This window comes from Bufo gargarizans, chromosome 2, assembly GCF_014858855.1.
Source record: "Bufo gargarizans isolate SCDJY-AF-19 chromosome 2, ASM1485885v1, whole genome shotgun sequence".
Lineage (NCBI taxonomy): Eukaryota > Metazoa > Chordata > Amphibia > Anura > Bufonidae > Bufo > Bufo gargarizans.
Genome location: NC_058081.1, coordinates 40,759,472 through 40,781,540, shown reverse-complemented (window position 1 = coordinate 40,781,540; position 22,069 = coordinate 40,759,472). Strand labels below are relative to the sequence as shown.

General features: G+C 46.5%; 1 protein-coding gene and 1 non-coding gene across 4 annotated transcripts; one reads left to right on the top strand and one right to left on the bottom strand.

Annotated features, from left to right (window-relative positions):
* Positions 1-2: 2 nt before the first annotated feature.
* On the bottom strand, positions 3-18,348 carry ATG4D (autophagy related 4D cysteine peptidase). Of its 3 annotated transcripts, none has more exons than XM_044278806.1 (11): positions 18,229-18,348; positions 15,548-15,768; positions 15,288-15,371; positions 12,621-12,794; positions 5,706-6,024; positions 4,530-4,594; positions 4,315-4,457; positions 4,058-4,136; positions 3,693-3,769; positions 2,709-2,828; positions 3-2,573 (listed from the first exon to the last, which is right to left on the bottom strand). In XM_044278806.1, the coding sequence occupies exons 2-11, from the start codon at positions 15,729-15,731 to the stop codon at positions 2,400-2,402; spliced, it is 1,419 nt and encodes a 472-aa protein (XP_044134741.1). In that variant the 5' UTR covers positions 15,732-15,768; positions 18,229-18,348; the 3' UTR covers positions 3-2,399. The 3 variants fall into 3 exon arrangements, with proteins under 3 accessions (XP_044134741.1, XP_044134742.1, XP_044134743.1); XM_044278807.1 differs by having other exon boundaries at positions 18,141-18,270; XM_044278808.1 differs by having other exon boundaries at positions 18,146-18,250.
* A 351-nt stretch (positions 18,349-18,699) lies between these two features.
* Positions 18,700-18,840, top strand: LOC122929770. Its single transcript, XR_006387999.1, has one exon. It is a non-coding gene; the product is annotated as a U4 spliceosomal RNA (small nuclear RNA).
* The last annotated feature ends 3,229 nt before the right edge of the window (positions 18,841-22,069 follow it).

The following is a 22,069-nucleotide window of genomic DNA, read 5'->3' as shown; positions in this document are numbered from 1 at the left end:
GATTTCAGGTTTGATTCCAGTTTATTCAGGACCTGTCACCAGAAACATCTCTTTATATCAGGACACTTAAAGGGCATCTGCATTGCTGAGGAAAAATAGCATTTTTATATATGCAAATGAGCCTCTAGGAGCAACGGGGGCGTTACCGTTACACCTAGAGGCTCTGCTCTCTCTGCAACTGCTGTGCCCTCTGATTGGCAAGGCCAGGGGTGATGATGATTACACTGCCTGAACCTGTCAAAGAGGAAAAGGCGCAGCAGCTGCAGAGAGAGCAGAGCCTCTAGGTGCAATGGCAACGCCCCCGTTGTTCCTTAAGTCGCATTTGCATATTTTATAAAATGTAATTTTTTTTTTCCTCAGCAATGCGGGCACATATAAACATGGGACCAACACAGATGCCTTCAGCTGCCACGTGCACATGTAACAGGTCAGCCATTGTCATAGGGACAAATCTCCTGACAGATGGCCATTAAATTGTACACTACTTAAAGGGGTTGTTTGGTTTCCTCTTGGCCTGGCTCTATTTACCTGGCTGCAAAAGTGATATCATGTGAACACCACATGACTTGCTGCAGCCAATCACGTGTTGTCGACATGACCTCACAGCTTCAGGCAGGGAAGAAGTGGAGCGACGGCCTGGGATAAGGTAACCGCTTACCAATTCTGTATTTCAGGCCGATGCTGGGGTCTGTTGCAGGGTCAGGTGAATCTCTCCAATCAATCCGTGGAGAGAGGAGTACTGTTTTGCATACAGCCCATCTCCTTCATCGCACCCAGTAGTCAATTGTGAAAAAAGATGACCTCTCCCCTCTGTTATTCCTCTTAGAAATGTCTGAATAAGTGAGCCTCCCTGCTGTTAATGGGGCATGTTCCTGCGCACCGTGTAGGAACACCCAAGTAACAAGGGGAATGCGAACACATGTCCAGGAAGAATAACCGAGGAATGACACCACAGTTCAGGGGAGCTGGCAGGTCCTCTTTAAAGGGGTGGTGGCACCACTCCATTACCTTCTCTGAAACTGCCAGTCAGCGCTCAGCTATTTTCTTCTTCACTCCAATTGAAATGGAGGGTGGCTGCACATGCCCACTGCTCTCATTCTCGTTCCAGAGGTAGGACCTGCACCTCTCTGACGTTGGTGGCATATCAATGTTCAAGGTGCGACAACCCCATTAAGCTGACCCTTATATAAAGTCATCTGTCTGATGACACATCCTCTCTGACAAATAATGGCTGACGTACATGTACAGCACGTTTCCAGTAAGCCATCCACAGCAGGTCAGTACCAACAACACACACACACACCTATCTATCAATGAGCGGGGCACAAGCCCATAGATTAGGGAACTGTCTACTATACTTACATTAGCTGGAGCTGATCTCGAGGCAGCTACTGGGAGGACATATTCCCTGTGGTCACCCCCTGAAGAAACTATAAAGCAGCAGTGATGGCGGTCTGTGGTTTGCCTACGGAGTGCAGGCTGTCACAAATCATCTAGTCTGTAGCAGGAGTGATTCAGCCAATGCATATGGCATGGAGTCTACACCTTCTCACCACTGACCCCGTGAGATCATCCACCTGATCTTATGGGGTGGCCCAGTTTGCATTCTGGAGCCATTTGGGCACACTGGTCCAGCAGTGGACACCTCATCTACTAGAGGTGGGGTGCCCTTGTCCATACTTAGGTCCCCCATTTTATTGAGGTTTGCTAGCTGCCTGGTCCCTCTCCACAGTGATTTTTTTTCTTTGACTTTGTCTATATGGATCAGTTTAAGGGGTACAGCAGAATCCTCATCTTCAGGGGTCCTAAAATGAATCCCATGCCCCCTTACAACTGCGTAAGCATGTCATCCTTCTAGGCAAGGGTACCTGAGGTTAGACCCCTAAGAGTGTATATAAAAAAATTTCGAACAGAAACCCCCTTTAAATTTAAAGGGGTTCTACGAGATAAGAAAACCATGGCTGCTTTATTGCAGAAACAGCGCCACTCCTGGACTGTGTGCGGTATTGCACGCTATAATGGGGGTCGAGCTGCAATACCACTTGCAACCTATGGTCATGAGTGGTGGTGTTAGCGTAATAAATCAGCCATGGTTTTGTCTAGTCTTCCACACAGCTGCTGGTTGTCAGTGAATGGAGGAGTTGACAGATATTGGCTAGAGCTAGAAATGGACTTCCTTCACGGTCAATGCACCCCGACTAGGGTCACATGACATTCCCTAGCCAGTCATATCACAGCAGAGGTCTTTACCTAGGATGAGCTAGCGTCTGGACAGTGATTGACGCACGTACTGACAAGATGATCAGTGTAGCAGCAGGTTGCAGGAATCGGGGCTCACTCCTGACGTGAAGTGCCACCCCGTACAGCAGGTCTTTATAAAGTCCCTGATGGACCGGAGGTTATAAAAACTCAAACTCATCTGAACTGGGTCGCTTCGCCATCGTCACCCTCTTCCGATGAGCAAGGGTGTAAGAGGCGAGAGGCAGCACCTCGGGCACATGGAATTCCTGAGCTTGGCCTTCTGAGATACTGAACACTGGATATTTCTCCTCTGCTGATGATGAACTTAACACCTAGAGGAAGGGAGAACAGGGAGGATGGTGGTCACCCAGATACAGCAGCAGAGTAGTGTACAACCAGACTACAGATCTGGTGGATACACAGGGGCAAGCAATGCCGGACCGCCAGCAATAGATCTATTTGTGTACCTTTGTCAGATGATCACAGAGTGCTCCAAAATCTGCCCGATTTCTGGCATAAAAAGCCATCGTGCAACTGGGATCCATCTTGACAATAGACATCTTACGTGGGGAATTACAGTGAAAAGTCTACGAAGAAGAAAACATGCAATCCACCTGTAACCAACATTTATAATCTCCATAAAAATAATGCAAATACCTGATATTACTGTGCCAATGTGCATTATACTCCAGAGCTGCACTCACTTTTCTGCTGGTGGAGTCACTGTGTACATACATTACTTATCCTGTACTGATCCCGAGTTACATCCTGTATTATACTCCAGAGCTGCACTCACTATTCTGCTGGTGGAGTCACTGTGTACATACATTACTTATCCTGTACTGATCCCGAGTTACATCCTGTATTATACTCCAGAGCTGCACTCACTATTCTGCTGGTGGAGTCACTGTGTACATACATTACTTATCCTGTACTGATCCCGAGTTACATCCTGTATTATACTCCAGAGCTGCACTCACTATTCTGCTGGTGCAGTTACTGTGTACATACATTACTTATCCTCAGTTACATCCTGCATTATACTCCAGAGCCGCACTCACTATTCTGCTGGTGAAGTCACAGTGTACATACATTACTTATCCTGTACGGATCCTGAGTTATATCCTGTATTATACTCCAGAGCTGTACTCACTATTCTGCTGGTGCAGTCACTGTGTACATACATTACTTATCCTGAGTTATATCCTGTATTATACTCCACAGCTGCACTCACTGTTCTGCTTGTTTGTGCCGCAATTCTGACATAAAACTCTCTCTCAAAGTAATCCAACCAAAAGTTGGTATAGAGAAGAGCGTCTCTCCCTGCAGCACACTCATCATCCAGCCTGAGCCCTGCGATAGGTCCGATGCAGGTCCGAGCTTATGGCATCTCCGGGATTAGTAAATCTGCCCAGTGACTCCACTCTGCTGTATATGTAGCTGATACTCACATCCAGAGGAAAGTCTTCAACGCTGGTGTCTACGTACGCCTGGCAGTAATGTGGATCCAGGTATAACAGATGGTTATCTAACAAAGCAGGAATGTTGTATTATGCACAGTACAATGATATAAAGCCGCCAGACCAGAACCATGTGGTCCAGATCTGCTGAGGATCATGACATGATGGAGGGGCTGAAGCGTCCTCTTTATAGTTATTCCCTGCACGGTGTGTGGACGAAATTACTGATAAGCAGGGGAAAACCCAAAAGTCCTCAAGGGTCTCTCAGCCCCCCACCCATAATGCTGCGGAGGACTATACATAACATTACCAACATACGGTACATGATTTTAAAAGAGGGGGGCAGATGTACAAACCTTGATAACCAATGAAATACAGCGAATGTTTCGGTTTCCCTCCTATAATGCCCAGACATGACGGCATCTGCAGGAACTCCTGAAAACGAACGAAAGATCATCACGACTACTAGAAATACCCCCCTATAATAAGACCCCACTGATTATAGAGGGATGTCACACCCGGAGCTGCATTCAGAATTCTGCCAGCATCCTGGTCGCTCTCAGGCTGTATCGTCTAACTGCCCCCCCTGCTGGTTCCGCAAGAGCTCTGTTACCTTAATGCACTGCTTGTATACTGGGTTGAAGTTCTCTCCGCCAAGGCGCACGGGTATGAGAATGATGACAGCTTTTCCTGTGCTTCTGGTACCTGTGACAGGATCACCTGTATCTAGCAGCTGCTCCACATCCGCCCTGTACACTGAGCAGATACAAAGGGGTCAATGATGGTGCCGGTCACACCTCTAGGTCCCTACTACAGGGTACCTCATACCTGTACAGTCCTGAGACACATACACAGACAGCTCAGGGACTTGAGGTGATCTTTCTAGAGCTTTCCTGAGGGGCACAAACACAAGGGTCAAGCATAATCTGTAACAGGAACCCGCAGATGAATTTCAGGTGGCCAGAAGAGAATACAACAGGGGGCTGTGAGGCAGGACCCCCAAACATTCTCCATATGAAGGAGTAACATTCAATTGCCATTAAAACCCATGGTGTCTGGTCACAAAAACTGTGCAGTGCAGGAGGAATATGCTGGCAGTGGGTGTCTGCTCTGACTACTGGGGAACTTGGGGATGAGTGGCCTGCTTTGACTACTGGGGAACTTGAGGAGAGGTATCCCTGCTTAGACTACTGGGTAACTTCAGGAGCAGAATCCTGCCGAGACTACATGGGAACTTCAGGAGTATCCTGCTGAGACTACTGGGGATGAGTGGCCTGCTTTGACTACTGGGGATGAGTGGCCTGCTTTGACTACTGGGGAACTTGAGGAAGGGTATCCTGCTGAGACTACTGGGGAGACTGGGAATGAGTGGCCTGCTTTGACTACTGGGGAACTTGAGGAGAGGTATCCCTGCTTAGACTACTGGGTAACTTCAGGAGCAGAATCCTGCCAAGACTACAGGGGAACTTCAGCAGTATCCTGCTGAGACCACTGGGGAACTCGAGGAGGGGTATCCTGCTGTGACTACTGGGGAACTTGAGAAGGGGCATCCTGCTAAGGCTGCTGGAGAACTTGGGGATGAGTAGCCTGCTTTGACTACTGGGGAACTTGAGGGGGGGTATCCTTCTGTGACTACTGGGGAACTTGAGCGGATATCTTGCTAAGACTACTAGGGAAGTTGGGAAGGGCTGGACTGCTTTGACTATTGAGAACTTGAGGAAGGGGGTCCTGCTAAGACTACTGGTAAATTTGGGGAGAGGTGGCACACCAGCTGTGATAACTGGGAAAATGGAGGTAGTTGTGTCTACTGATGATGTGGGGGCCATCTAATTATCGGCAGTTTTTGGGGACAAAAACTAAAACTGTGTTTCGAAGCAGTAAGCCGTTTTTACCCCTCACATCCTAAGCAGAGGGTGATACTGAGTACAGAAGACACGACCGGAGGGACACTTATTAGGATGCAAATGTTCTTTACAATTTCTCTCAATAGAATATTTTCCTTACCTTAAAATGTGAGCCACAATACTAGGGCCATACCAGTCTCCTGCTTTCTTGCCAAGGCTTCCCCCTAGTTTCACCATGTGATGGAGACCAAAGGGAGCATCTGGGTGGTCTGAGAGCCACCGTAGGATGTCCCTATGGATATGCTCTTGGTGGGGATTTTGTATATGAGGTCTAGGACAGGATGCTGCACGAGAATGCAGATAACTTGAATGGGGGGCAGAAGATACAGAAGAGAATGAATTGTGGGGGGGCGAGGAGGACGACTGATCGGGCTCCATCTCAACAAAGAGGGTGTTCAGTGCCTCTGGCCAGGACCAATCTGAGCGAGAGAGAGAGAATCACATCAGTATGCAATGTACACCGCCAGACAGTGTGAAATAGTGAACGTTTTATTATAGTCCTGTCTATAGGAGGCAGTATTATAGTAGTTATATTCTTGTACATAGGAGGCAGTATTATAGTAGCTATATTCTTGTACATAGGAGGCAGTATTATAGTAGTTATATTCTTGTACATAGGAGGCAGTATTATAGTAGTTATATTCTTGTACATAGAAGCAGTATTATAGTAGTTATATTCTTGTACATAGGAGCAGTATTATAGTAGTTATATTCTTGTACATAGGAGCAGTATTATAGTAGTTATATTCTTGTACATAGGAGGCAGTATTATAGTAGCTATATTCTTGTACATAGGAGGCAGTATTATAGTAGTTATATTCTTGTACATAGGAGGCAGTATTATAGTAGCTATATTCTTGTACATAGGAGGCAGTATTATAGTAGTTATATTCTTGTACATAGGAGCAGTATTATAGTAGTTATATTCTTGTACATAGGAGGCAGTATTATAGTAACATAGAAACATAGAATGTGTCGGCAGATAAGAACCATTTGGCCCATCTAGTTTGCCCAATATACTGAGTACTATGGAAAGCCCCTGGCCCTATCTTATATGAAGGATTGCCTTATGCCTATCCCATGCATGCTTAAACTCCTTCACTGTATTTGCAGCTGCCACTTCTGCAGGAAGGCTATTCCATGCATCCACTACTCTCTCAGTAAAGTAATACTTCCTGATATTACTTTTAAACCTTTGCCCCTCTAATTTAAAACTATGTCCTCTTGTGGTAGTTTTTCTTCTTTTAAATATGCTCTCCTCCGTTACCTTGTTGATTCCCTTTATGTGTTTAGCAGTTTCTATCATATCCCCTCTGTCTCGTCTTTCTTCCAAGCTATACATGTTAAGGTCCTTTAATCTTTCCTGGTAAGTTTTATCCTGCAATCCATGGACCAGTTTAGTAGCTCTTCTCTGAACTCTCTCTAGAGTATCTATATCCTTCTGGAGATATGGTCTCCAGTACTGCGCACAATACTCCAAATGAGGTCTCACTAGTGCTCTGTAGAGCGGCATGAGCGCCTCCCTCTTTCTACTGGTAATTCCTCTCCCTATACACCCAAGCATTCTGCTGGCATTTCGTGCTGCTCTATTACATTGTCTTCCCACCTTTAAGTCTTCTGAAATAATTACTCCTAAATCCCTTTCCTCAGATACTGAGGTCAGGACTGTGTCGAATATTCTATATTCTGCCCTTGGGTTTTTACGCCCCAGGTGCATTATCTTGCACTTATCCACATTAAATTTCAGTTGCCAGAGTTCTGACCATTCTTCTAGTTTTCCTAAATCCTTTTCCATTTGGCGTTTCCCTCCAGGAACATCAACCCTGTTACAAATCTGTGTGTCATCAGCAAAAAGACAAACCTTACCATCGAGGCCTTCTGCAATATCACTTATGAAGATATTAAACAAAATTGGTCCCAGTACAGATCCCTGAGGAATCCCACTGGTAACATGACCTTGTTTTGAATGTTCTCCAGTAGTTATATTCTTAACCAATTCTCTTTTTATTGGTCATATCATGTGCAAACAGAAATATACTGATACAAGATCCCTTTGACATCAATACACATACAGGGAGCTTCAATAACGGCAGAAGTAAAATACATCTTTTCAGGCACTTTCAGCAATCTGCTCAAAGCAGAGATGAACAAAGACCTCTTCAAAAAGTGAGCACATGGACCGTAATCCAAATATCACAATAGATATAAGTCAAAATAAATGAAAGTGAAAAGGACTGGAAGACAAACAAGAGGAAAGAGGGGGAAAGGGGTGGGGTGGGGTGGGTGGGTGTTATGCTCTAACCGGCAGGATGTTTAAATTTTTCCCAGGGGCTCCATGTTTTCAGAAACTTGGCACGGGTATGTGATTCCCAATGGGCCAACTCCTCGAACCTATATAGCTGATCTATTTTTCCCATCCACCTCATAACAGTAGGAGGCTCGGTTTGTCGCCATAGAAGGGGGATTAAGAGCTTGGCTGCTGTAATAAGTATAGTAGGTAAATCTGACTTAGTTGGGGTGAACGACGTGTTTGGGCACCAGAGTAAGATCAACTTGTGATCCAAGACAATGGAGGTAGAACAAATCTTGTTCAATTCTTTTTCTATCTGTCTCCAATAGGGGCGAATATTGGGGCAGCTCCACCAAATGTGCGAGAGAGAGCCGATGCCCGCTCCACACCTCCAGCAGACCTCAGGAATCTCCGGGTTAAGTCTATGAAGGAACTCAGGTGTTTTATACCAGCGGGTCAGCAACTTATACGAGTTCTCCTGAATTTTAATGCAACGGCTAAAGCCGTGTGAGTGGGTCAGTATAAAGGCTTTCTCTGGGTCAGACAGTGTGAGGGATAATTCTTTTTCCCAGGAGCCTATAAAGTGGGGCTCAGAATACGCAGAGGATAGTAATTCTTTATACATCACTGAGAAGGGTCTGCTGGAGGGTCGAGCGGACCTCAGCCTCTGCTCCAGCCAGGTGGGTGAAGTAAGGTGAGAGGTCTGCAGCTTCAAAAGCTTAATATCTCTCTTAAAGCTATGAAGATGAAGAAATGCTATTGATTTAACCCTAGGCAATCCAAGTATCCCCTCCCAATCCAGCCCTCCCCCTGTGGACAGCACCTCCTGTAAGGTGTGATTTCTGAGCAAAGCCCATACTCCCGTAGCATTCGATACCGTAGGATTGATAAAGGACTGCAGGAGATGTAGCGGAAGGTCGGGGCTGGGGAAGTTAAGTGTCTTGGAGCCATACAACATGGACCAGGTGAGTAGCACCCCTCTCCACAATAATGGCAATTTAGAGGCTGTGGGGGGACATGAACGAACACCCCACAGTATTACCCTTTCACGGTCTCTAAGTAAAGCTTGTTCCAAGCATGAACAAATATTTCCAGAGCGGTCTGAAAGGAGGCCCAAACCTCTGCACATAAGATTTGCTTTGTAGTACCCATGAACATCAGGTAGTCCAAATCCCCCAAACCTCCTCTCCCTAGTCAGAATGGTATAGGCTATTCTAGGGGACCGACCTCTCCAAAGAAAGAGGGACAACATCCGGCGAACTTCTATGAAGTAGGACTGCGGAATCCATATAGGTAATGTCTGTATGAGGTACAGAAATCTAGGAATTATATACGTTTTCAAGTAATTTTTCCTTCCTATCCAGGAGATAAATGGCATGTTTAAGGATTGTAATTGCGTCCTGACAGACTTCAGTAAATGCAGGTAATTAGACGGGAACAGCTCTTTGGGATCCGCTGTAACACGGATGCCAAGAAATGGTATTTCTTTCGGGGCCCACTTGAAGGGAGTGGAGTTTTTCAGGTGTTGCACCACACCAGCAGGGCAGGAAATATTGAGGGCCATGGATTTGGAGTAATTAATCTTAAAATTGGAAACAAAACCAAACTCTTCAAAAATAGCAAGCAATTTGGGGAAAGACGTCTTAGGGTTTGAGGTCATCACCAGTAGATCGTCCGCAAAGGCAGCAGTCAGGTGTCTCTGAGATCCTATGGTGATTCCCTCAATCCCAGATGATTGGCGAATTTTGTTTAAAAGTGTCTCCATCACCATTACAAATAGTGCTGGAGAGAGTGGGCAGTAGTTATATTCTTGTACATAGGAGCAGTATTATAGTAGTTATATTCTTGTACATAGGAGCAGTATTATAGTAGTTATATTCCTGTACATAGGAGGCAGTATTATAGTAGTTATATTCTTGTACATAGGAGCAGTATTATAGTAGTTATATTCTTGTACATAGGAGCAGTATTATAGTAGTTATATTCTTGTACATAGGAGCAGTATTATAGTAGTTATATTCTTGTACATAGGGGGCAGTATTATAGTAGTTATATTCTTGTACATAGGAGGCAGTATTATAGTAGGTATATTCTTATACATACAGTCATGGCTGTAAATGTTGGCACCCCTGAAATTTTTCAAGAAAATGAAGTATTTCTCACAGAAAAGTAATGCAGTAACACATGTTTTGCTATACACATGTTTATTCCCTTTGTGTGTATTGGAACAAAACCAAAAAAGGGAGGAAAAAAAGCAAATTGGACATAATGTCACACCAAACTCCATAAATGGGCTGGACAAAATTATTGGCACCCTTAACTTAATATTTGATTGCACATCCTTTGGAAAAAATAACTGAAACCAGTCGCTTCCTATAACCATCAATAAGCTTCTGACACCTCTCAACCGGAATTTTGGACCACTCTTCGTTAGAAAACTGCTCCAGGTCTCTTATTGGGAGGCCGCCTTTTCCCAACAGCAATTTTAAGATCTCTCTACAGGTGTTCAATGGGATTTAGATCTGGACCCATTGCTGGCCACTTCAGAACTCTCCAGTGATTTGTTGCCATCCATTTCTGGGTGCTTTTTGATGTATGTTTGGGGTAATTGTCCTGCTGGAAGACCCAAGATCTTCGACGCAAACCCAGCTTTTTGACACTGGGCTCTACAGTGCGACCCAAAATCCGTTGGCAATCCTCAGATTTCATAATGCCTTTCACACATTCAAGGCACCCAGTGCCAGAGGCAGCAAAACAACCCCAAAACATCAATGACCCTCCACCATATTTCACTGTAGGTACTGTGTTCTTTTCTTTGTAGGTCTCATTATGTTTTCGGTAAACAGTAGAATGATGTGCTTTACCAAAAAGCTCTATCTTGGTCTCATCTGTTCACAAGACGTTTTCACAGAAGGATTTTGGCTTACTCAAGTTCATTTTTGCAAAATGTAGTCTTGCTTTTTTATGTCTCTGTGTCAGCAGTGGGGTCCTCCTGGGTCTCCTGCCATAGCATTTCATTTAAATGTCGACGGATAGTTCGCGCTGACACTGATGCTCCCTGAGCCTGCTGGACAGCTTGAATATCTTTGGAACTTGTTTGGGGCTGCTTATCCACCATCCGGACTATCCTGCGTTGACACCTTTCATAAATTTTTCTCTTCCGTCCACTCCCAGGGAGATTAGCTACAGTGCCATGGGTTGCAAACTTCTTGATAATGTTGCGCACTGTGGACAAAGGCAAATCTAGATCTCTGGAGATGGACTTGTAACCTTGAGATTGTTGATATTTTTCTACAATTTTGGTTCTCAAGTCCTCAGACAGTTCTCTTCTCCTCTTTCGGTTGTCCATGCTTAGTGTGGCGCACACAGACACACAATGCAAAGACTAAGTGAACTTCTCTCCTTTTTATCTGCTTTCATGTGTGATTTTTATATTGCCCACACCTGTTACTTTCCCCAGGTGAGTTTAAATGAGCATCACATGCTTGAAACAATCTTATTTATCCACAATTTTGAAAGGGTGCCAATAATTTTGTCCAGCCCATTTTTGGAGTTTGGTGTGACATTATGTCCAATTAGCTTTTTTCCCTACATTTTTTGGTTTTGTTCCAATACACACAAAGGGAATAAACATGGGTATAGCAAAACATGTGTTACTGCAATACTTTTCTGTGAGAAATACTTCATTTTCTTGCAAAATGTCATGGGTGCCAACATTTACGGCCATGACTGTAGGAGGCAGTATTACAGTAATTATATTCTTGTACATAGGAGCAGTATTATAGTAGTTATATTCTTGTACATAGGAGGCAGTATTATAGTAGGTATATTCTTATACATAGGAGGCAGTATTATAGTAGTTATATTCTTGTACATAGGGGCAGTATTATAGTAGTTATATTCTTGTAGATAGGGGCAGTATTATAGTAGTTATATTCTTGTACATAGGAGCAGTATTATAGTAGTTATATTCTTGTACATAGGAGCAGTATTATAGTAGTTATATTCTTGTACATAGGAGGCAGTATTATAGTAGTTATATTATTGTACATAGGAGGCAGTATTATAGTAGTTATACTCTTGTACATAGGAGCAGTATTATAGTAGTTATACTCTTGTACATAGGAGCAGTATTATAGTAGTTATATTCTTGTACATAGGAGGCAGTATTATAGCAGTTATATTCTTGTACATAGGAGCAGTATTATAGTAGTTATATTCCTGTACATAGGAGCAGTATTATAGTAGTTATATTCTTGTACATAGGAACAGTATTATAGTAGTTATATTCTTGTGCATAGGAGGCAGTATTATAGTAGTTATATTCTTGTACATAGGAGGCAGTATTATAGTAGTTATATTCTTGTACATAGGAAGCAGTATTATAGTAGTTATATTCTTGTACATAGGGAGCAGTATTATAGTAGTTATATTCTTGTACATAGGGGCAGTATAATAGTAGCTGTATTCTTATCCACAATGTAGTATTTACGGTATTTATTGCCTGATGCATTCAAGGACATTATTAGTGTCGAGCGCCTAAATAAATGTTTTAAACTCCTCCTTTGCCAACAGAAAGACAATGTCTTGTGACTCACAGAACAGGACCATGCATGGTACATTGTGTATCGCTTCTTGTCTTTCAGTACTCTCCATGACCGATTGTAAATATACGGCCATAGGATGCAATGTTTGTCCCACAATATGTGAAGAGTCAATGCTGACCTCTGCAGAGAAGATGCATCAGAAGAGCCTGGGCCAGCAGCATCTGAGCGCTCCTGATCATACAGCTCCATCCACAGTCTGTAGTGAGCTGTGTCCCTTCCAGGGCAGGGAAATCCCGTCGGTAAGTCATCCACACCCTGGAGACGAAATCCTGCTGAAATCGTTCTATGTCATCTGTGAGCAGAGGAAAAGGCGACAATCAATAACAGTGATGGAGGAGGACTCCTGCCAAAAAGTCTGGTGCAAAGAGAAACTGGCTTAGTTGCCCATAGCAACCAATTAGATTCCTCCTTTCATTTTTCCAAAGGGGCTCTAAAAAATGAAAGGTGGAATCTGATTGGATTAAGCCCGTTTTGATAAATCTCCCCTGGGTGGTGGTGATGGGGCCAGGTTCCTCTGATCAATTCTTAATGATTGGACAGAGGGCTCACAGTCGTCCCTGCTGCCAAGCCATCAGACTACCAAGATTAACCCCTCATAGTCAAGACCACTAGAAATGAAAGGGATTTTCCAGGTTCTTTAAAATTGATGACCAATCCTCAGGATTATCATCAATATCCGATCGGCAGGGGCGCCGGGTGTTGAACACCAGCCGATCTGATAAGTAAAAAGCCCGGAGAACCCCTTTAATTCCCTCATCAAGCATAGACCACCAAGGATAACATATTAACCCCTCTTCTACCCTACACTGATAGATATTAACTGTTCCTTCAAACCTAGGCCACCAGGGATATTAACCGCTCCTATATCCTAGACCACTAGATATTAGAGGGGTTGTCCATGTTCAGAGCTGAACCCGGACATAATCCTTTCTTCATCTGAGTATTTCATCGCACAGGAAGTTGTGTGTACATTATAACACTGTATAAGAACAAAAAGGGATTTCAGCTCACCCACCGTCCTCCTTCGCCGTGTACAGATCCTGGACCAGTAATCAATCAAAACAGTAGAAAAAAATCCAGCCGCAGGCCGGGGATAAAATCCAGCCGCAGGCCGGGGATAAAATCCAGCCGCAGGCCGGGGATAAAATCCAGCCGCAGGCCGGGGATAAAATCCAGCAGCAGGCCGGGGATAAAATCCAGCAGCAGGCCGGGGATAAAATCCAGCAGCAGGCCGGGGATAAAATCCAGCAGCAGGCCGGGGATAAAATCCAGCAGCAGGCCGGGGATAAAATCCAGCAGCAGGCCGGGGATAAAATCCAGCAGCAGGCCGGGGATAAAATCCAGCAGCAGGCCGGGGATAAAATCCAGCAGCAGGCCGGGGATAAAATCCAGCAGCAGGCCGGGGATAAAATCCAGCAGCAGGCCGGGGATAAAATCCAGCAGCAGGCCGGGGATAAAATCCAGCAGCAGGCCGGGGATAAAATCCAGCAGCAGGCCGGGATAAAATCCAGTTTCTTTATTTCTTCATTATAAAATCCATAGGCTGACCAGACGGGCAAGGTCTACGCGTTTCGACTGTATGTCTTAATCATGATCCACTTGCCTAGCAGTGATCCCAGTGACATCACAGGCTACAGCAGCGCTAAAGCCCACCCATTAGTGCCGATGACGTCACTGGGTTCACTGTTCGGTGGAAACCTCCATCTAGTACACCAATAAGAAGACCGCTATGTCATCGGTTCTGAAGAAAAAGCTCTTGCCCTGCGATATACAGCACAAGGCAAGGGGGAGCATTGGAGTAAGAAAGCTCCGATGCGATGATCCACTCTTAGGGCTCTTTCACACGAGCGTATATTGTGCGGGTAATCTGCTGCGTGAAAGAGAGCCAAGCTCCGTTCCGGACAGTAGAGACACAGAGCATTAATATGATTAATAATGCTCCGTGCCCACGGTGACAACTTTATCTTACTGTCATTTTGTAGTTAAAAGATCAGCGAGAGGCACGGAGCATTATCAGTCATGTTACTGCTCCGTGTCTCTGCTGTCCGGAACGGGGCTTGGCTCTCTTTCACGCAGCAGATTACCCGCACGGGATACGCTCGTTTGAAAGAGCCCTTAGGGGGCTCAGTGGGTGAAGAAGGTGTTATGTCCGGGTTCAGCTCTGAACCTGGACAACCCCTTTAACTGCTTCTTCAACCCCAGACCACCAAGTATAAATGATTAACCCCTTCTATATCCTAGACCACTAGATATCAACTACTAGGGACTATAGAAGATGTCCTTGTCCCACCGCCAAGTAAGGATAGGAGAATTCTCACACTACAGAGGATTTTCTAACGGCAAACAAAATAGGGGAGAGGGACCTCTACGTCAATGGCCAGTTTAAGGGGGGGGGGGGGGTTTCCAAGATTTTTTTAATACTGATGGCCTAATCTCAGGATGGGCCAATAAATATCTGATCTGCGGGGGTTCTACTCCCTTCATCCCTGAGTAGCTACAGCACCAGAACTACACAGCACTTAAGTGGAAGGAGCGCTGCAGTTACCAGCTACGTCCACTACAGGATGGATGGCGCTGTGTGGTGGTACAGCTGCTCGGGAACTACACCAAAGACTCAAGATAAATTCTAGCAGCAGAGCCAGAGGTCTGAATGCCTGTCTGTAACAGCCAGGGGCTTCACTAGAGAAGAAGTTAGGAAGGCCAGAGGCTGCTTCAAAATGGTGTCATCCTCTGTACACCGTAAACCTGCCGCTATCATACGAAGACTAGGCCGCGCTGCTCTCACCTTCGTACCGGAAGTGGTAGTGTCTGCCCAGCAAATATAAGGGTGAGGAGCGGCTGAAATGCGTCTTCATCTTCACCGTCCAACCTAGCCGACAAAATCAGGGGTGAAAAACCTCAGCAAGCCAAAAAGGAAACCATCAGGAATTACAGGTCGCGGTAGAAATTCTACATCTGGGAAAGCTGGGTGACAACCAACATGGCCGCCATTATAGCCGCCCAGCTTTTCCGGGTACAGATACATATTTCTTACACATCTCTTACCGTATTTGAGACTGTTCCATGCGGTCAGCAGTTTGCTCTTTATTTTATCCACCTCGTCCGTTGCTCCGTCTCGCCCCGTATCTTGGTACCCCATCTGGGGCGGGTCATGGCGGCTGCCCAGGTTCCTGCGCCGCCGACTCTCCGGGCTGCCATACTGGGCGGCTGCTGGTGACACGGAATTCATTTATTCGGAGGGGGGGAAGGGCATGACTGGAGCCGCTCTAGAAAAGAGATGGGGGTTACAGGGTCAATTACCCCCAAATAATAATGAGGCCCACAGCTTGACCCTACTCTCATTTAAAGGGGCGTTTCCTTCTTGGAATGTTATGGGCCAATAGTCTAATCAGTGTGGTGGTCGGACCCTTGGGACCTCCCCCTGCTAATCCTCTGTGGACCGCCTTCATTCGTGGGGGTCTCAGCAGTCAGTAAGTCATCACATGATACAGAACTCCTCTTCGTAGGACACAGACGTCACGATCATCGGTCACGTGGCCTAGATGCAGCTCAGTCCCATTCAAGTTAGTGGGCCTGGTCGCGATACCAAGCACAGCCACTATACAATGGTGGCGCTGTTCTTGGTAAGCTGTCAGGAGGCTGCAGAGCTCACCGGACTCTTCAGACAGCTGATCAGTGGAGATGTAGGGAGTCAGACCTCTGCACGAGGATAGGTCATCAATATTCTACTAATGTTTGCATTTTTCAACTAACTGGGACATCCAAAGGCGCCCCAGCTACAGGGGAACACTACCCCCTGTTGGAGCACTGTACGCGTGTAGAGCTGATCTGGGTCTGCTAAGACCCAGCAACTCTGCCTGAGATCACCCAGCAACCACGTGATCACTTGGTCCAATAGACTGAGCGCTGTGCACCAAGGAAAGGAGGCAGCGGGCGCCACAGCCACCGGGTTTGAAACAGCAGAGACCAGCCGCATCCTCCCGCTCCCGTAACAGCAGTTCCTGGCCGAGATTGGGGAACCTGTTAAGCTGACCTAATAGCACAAAGCCTCAAGCAGTCTTTTGCGGCTATTAGTGGAATATACCAATACACATACACACACAAAAATATGCACAAAAAAGTAAAAAAAAAAAAAAAAGTTCAAATCACCCCCCTTTCCCCCAAATCCTTAAACAGTTAAAAAAAAATATATAAATACACATCATGGGCATCGCCGTGTGTGAAAACTCTCTTACTATTAAAGTATAACAATATTAATCCCATACGGCAAATGGCATAATGGAGATTAAAAAAATAAAATAAAAACTGCCAATTTTTTTGTCACTTCCCTTCCCCAAAATATTTTGTGAAAGAAATTGATAAAAAAAAAAAAATCACACACACACACACTTCAAAATGATGTCACTGAAAAGTACAGATCGGCCCCAAAAAATTACACAGCTCCGTACACATAACTAAAATGAAGTTATACGGGTCAGGATATGGTGATGAAAAAAAAATAATAATTTCTTCATGGTTTTTAATTTTTTTCAGCATTAAAACGCAAGAAAAACTACACATATGTGGCATCGTTGTAATCATACTGACCGGGAGAATGACGGTAACAGCTCAATTTTACCACATAGTGAGCGCTGTAATACAATTGTGGCAAAATAGTTTTTTTTTCCAATTCTACCCCATTTGGAGTTTTTTTTCCTGCTTCCTACTACATTTTATGCAACCGTGAATGGTGCCATCAGAAAGTACAACTTGTCCCGCAAAAAAAAAAAAAACGTGAACAGAAAAATAAAAAAAAGTTATGGTTCTGGAAAGACGGAGCGTGAAAAATAAAAAATAAACTGAAAATCATCCAGTCCTCTAAGGGTTAAAGGGGTTTTCTGGTTATAATGATTTTTCGGCAGGTGCCCGCAGCCTGCCCCCCCGAAACATAGGGTTCTTACTTACCCCTCTCCGGTGCCGCCATCTTCCGGTCCCTGCGTGTCACTGCTGAAGCCAGTTATTGGCTGGAGCGGAGCATGTGACCACGTCCATAGCCAGTGCGGCACCGGAGAGGGTAAGTAAGAACCCTATGTTTCGGGGGACAGGCTGCGGGCACTTGCTTAAAAATCATTATAACAGGAAAACCGCTTTAATGCGGTGCCATCCGCGTAGGACGCCTGGTCGCTCTCAGGTATGGCGTTCCCATCTGGCGAGGATACGCCATCCCTTTATGATCGGTGAGGTGTGACCCCCACTAGGCCCGGTGCTGCGTTCCCTTGTCATTACTCCCTCCACAGCGGCGCTCCCGGCCACCCAGCCCTCCTGCAGCTCCCTTGGTCCCCCCACCAATCATAGACCATGTGACCTTTTCCTGCCATCAGTCTTCTATGGTGGGGGTCCGACCTACGGGACCATGACTGGTACAGACCGACTGGTCCAACACTTCCCTGGAGAACCCCGATTTACACCCTCAGAGATGCCCCTCTAACACATCGTGCTCCACCAGTTTACTGGGGCGAGGCCTGTGTGGTGCTAGAGGTCCCCTAGGGCATTATAAAGGGAGGGGGGCAATTAAATACTGCCCCTTTAAGGGCTGCACCATTGTAAAAAGACTATCGCTTTGTGACCAGAGACAACTGCGGACGTTATGTAAACCAAACTTACAGCTGCAGCCCTGCACACCGGTAAGCAATGGGGTACGGGTCATGTGACCTGTGGACCCCCTCCTCCCCCACAGCCGTTCATACCTTCACCTCATCTCATCCCAGAGGAAGTCCGCCGGAAATCACCTGCCCCCCTATCAGCCGGTATCGCTTCCGCCCTTCCGTCCGACCCCACCCAGGAGACACTTCCTAGTTACCAATGACGTCACTCAAGCGCTAATCACAGACGTCGCTACGTCCTACAGAAGACGCGTTGCGTTTTTTTTTTATGTTTGTTGAATAACTTTATTGACAAAAAGAATAACAGGAGGGGCGTGAGAAGGAAAACTCCCATGATGCATTTGCTCATTTGCATACCAGTTGTGTCAGCAGTTGCACGTTAGGCTGCCATCTCCTCGGTAAAAGAGCCGACTGCTTGGTCTTCGGAAAAATGGACGTCAGTTAATGGGGCCAGAGGAGGATGTGGGCCGTCCTGCACGCCGTACAATTGTGTGTCGCCCTAAGCTGGCTAAGCAGTGCTGGGTGTGCGGCTGCAGCTGGGACGGTATACAGGTTAGCTTTGCGCAGTGGCAGTATCATAGCCAATGAGGTCTAACCGAGGCGTGATTATTGCTTATTGAAAACTTTTCCCAATACCCCGCCATGATGACTTGAAATATAGTCAGCATCGGCAATTTTTGACAGTCTCTGAGGAGACTGAGCTGTGTGGTTAAAGTAGATGGATTGTACCGAGTGGTTATCTTTGAGAGGGGTGTCTGATATTAAGCTGTGCTGTTGTGTGTTGCAGTTCACATTGCTATTATAGCTTCTAGTTTGTGAGATGCGTTCAGAGCTCCCCCTAGCGGTGTTTTGTTTCTACTCAAGTGAATGGAGCTTAGCAGTTCCTAGGCAAGGTTGTGGAGTCACTGGGCCAGCAGCCACTGTCTTCTCAACCAGGTCCTGGGTGACCAAAACTGTACAGTTCAGGTTTGTAGTGAATGTTAGGACTTTTCAGAAAAAGTTTGTGTTCGGCCAGTTAATAGCGTTTTTTAAAATGCCGCAGGGCAGCCAATCAACAAGCGTTTATCTCGTGTGCCCTAAGGGCTCTTTCACACTTGCGTTCTTTCTCTGGCATAGAGTTCCGTTGTCGGGGCTCTATGCCCGAAGAATCCTGATCAGTTTTATCCTAATGCATTCTGAATGGAGAGAAATCCGTTCAGGATGTCTTCAGTTCAGGACCGGAACGTTTTTTGGCTGGAGAAAATACCGCAGCATGCTGCGCTTTTTGCTCCGGCCAAAAATCCTGAAGACTTGCCGCAAGGCCGGATCCGGAATTAATGCCCATTGAAAGGCATTGATCCGGATCCAGCCTTAAGCTAAACGTCATTTCGGCGCATTGCCGGATACGACGTTTAGCTTTTTCTGAATGGTTACCATGGCTGCCGGGACGCTAAAGTCCTGGCAGCCATGGTAAAGTGTAGTGGGGAGCGGTATACTTACCGTCCGTGCGGCTCCCGGGGCGCTTCAGAGTGACGTCAGGGCGCCCCAGGCGCATGGATCACGTGATCGCATGGCATGTCATCCATGCGCATGGGGCGCTCTGACATCATTCTGGAGCGCCCCGGGAGCCGCACGGATGGTAAGTATGCTGCTCCCCGCTACTACTATGGCAACCAGGACTTTAATAGCGTCCTGGCTGCCATAGTAACTCTGAACGCATTTTGAAGATGGATCCGTCTTCAAATGCTTTCAGTACACTTGCGTTTTTCCGGATCCGGCGTGTAATTCCGGCAAGTGGAGTACACGCCGGATCCGGACAACGCACGTGTGAAAGAGGCCTTAGAAGCCATCACAGTCATGCCTACTATTGGCATGGCTGTGATTGGCCAGCGCAGCATGTGACCAGCCTCTATATAAGCTGTGGTCACGTAGCGCCGCCCGTCACTCTGCTGTTACTAGTGTAGGGAGAGGATAGGAAAGAATACAGCAATTTGGTTGTGTGGGTGCAGCGCACAATATGTTAACCCTGCCCTGAGCTCAGTGACAGAGAAAAATAACTTTTATCCGTCTGTTAGGTGGGCGGCAGAAGCCATTTTGTGCAAGTTCAGTGCACCAGCATCTGTGCATTTGTCATAGTCAAATACAAACTTTAAATACTGCTGTTATATTCTGGGTTTAAAAAAAACACCCATTTTATGAAAGACCCTACATCTGGGGCCTTTGCTGCATTTGTCACAGTCAGTACTGCAGTTACATTGTTGGTTGACAAATTAAAACATTTTGTGACTGTGCAGTAATTGTATAAACGTCGCCTGTCGCTGTTGTGTGATCTCAAGAAATGTTTCCTCTTTATGACCCCGGCGCTGCCTTACTCTCAGTGAGCCTAATTGTTGACTATTGGCAGTTACATTGTCGCCTGACATAAACCATCTGTTAGTTTGGTGGGTGAAAGCAAAGAATGAGGAGAGCGTCAAATAAGGGACGTGGCCCCGGTCGTGGTGCTGCTGGTGGAGCTCCTGTTGCAGGGAGAGGACGTGGTCGATCTGTGCCAGCTACACGCCCAAGTGAAACACCTTCCTCAGGTGCGAGTAGGCGACAGAACCTTCAGCGGTATTTGGTCGGGCTGAATGAGGCTCTACGAATGGTGAGACCAGAACAAGTACAGGCGATAGTAGATTGGGTTGCTGACAGTGCATCCAGTTCCTTCACATTGTCTCCCACCCAGTCTCCTGCTAAAAGACCACAGTTGGCACCTGCAGCCGATGTCCATCAGTCTTTCACCTCACCCCCTTGCAAATCAGCCAAGCAGTCTGAGCCCGAGGTCATGCAGCAGTCTCTTCTGCTTTTTGATGACCCTGTTAGCAGGGTTTCCCAGGGCCATCCACCTAGCCCTGCCCCAGAAGTGGAAGAGATTGAGTGCACCGATGCCCAACCACCATCGCAGCACGTCCTGGATGATGACGAAACACAGGTGCCAACTTCTGTGGCTTTCTACAGTGGGCAGACCGACAAGCAGAGCAGGGGTGAAGACTGGGTGGAAGATGATCTGGAGGATGATGAGGTCCTCGACCCCACATGGAATCAAGGTCATGCGAGTGACCTGTGTAGTTCGGAGGAATAGGCGGTGGTCGCACAGAGCCACCAACACAGCAGAAGAGGAAGCAGGGTGCAAAAGCGGAGCGAGTGGTTTGCATGCTGTGCAATCAGAGTCTGAAGCGAGGCATAAACGTTCTCAACCTGAGCACAACCTGCATGACCAGTCGTCTAAGTGCAAAGCGCGAGCTGCAGTGGAGTAGACACCTTAAAAACCAAGAAAGGTCTCTGGCTCCTCCTGCTCCCTCTTCTGCTGCAGTCTCTGCCTCTTCATCCACCTCTGGAGTGACAGTGCCACCTGCCACCCCGAAAACAGAGGATCTGCCAGCAACACCACCACCTGGGTCACCAACCATCTCCACAATGTCCCACGGAAGCATTCAGCTGTCTATCTCCCAAACACTAGAGCGGAAGTACCCCCCCCCCACCCTACCCACCCACGATCCCTAGCCCTCAATGCCAGCATTTTAAAATTACTGGCCTTTGAAATGCTGTCATTCCATCTGGTTGAGATGAAGAGTTTTAAATGCCTTATGGCGGTGGCTGTCCCACAGTAAGTCTTGCCCAGCCGCCACTACTTTTCCAGGCGAGCCATCCCTTCCCTGCACAACCAAGTGTGAAATAAAATCAGGTGTGCACTGCGTAACGCCATCTGTGGCAAGGTGCACCTGACTACGGATACGTGGACCAGTAAGCACGGTCACGGACGTTATATCTCCCTAACAGCACACTGGGTAAATGCAGTGGCGGCTGGGCCTGAGGCGGGTAGCAGTTTGCTGCATGTCCCTCCACCACCGAGGATTGTAGGGCGCTTCAGTTTGCCGCCTGTTGCTTCCTCCTCCTACTCCGCTTC

Excerpts from the sequence above, each read along its gene's own strand:
- ATG4D (XM_044278806.1), bottom strand. The coding sequence starts at position 15,731 with ATGAATTCCGTGTCACCAGCAGCCGCCCAGTATGGCAGCCCGGAGAGT. Across the intron at positions 6,025-12,620 it reads GATGCATCTTCTCTGCAGAG|ATTGGTCCTGGCCAGAGGCA; the intron begins GTCAGCATTGAC and ends TCTCTCGCTCAG. Across the intron at positions 3,770-4,057 it reads GTATTTCATTGGTTATCAAG|ATAACCATCTGTTATACCTG; the intron begins GTTTGTACATCT and ends CTGCTTTGTTAG.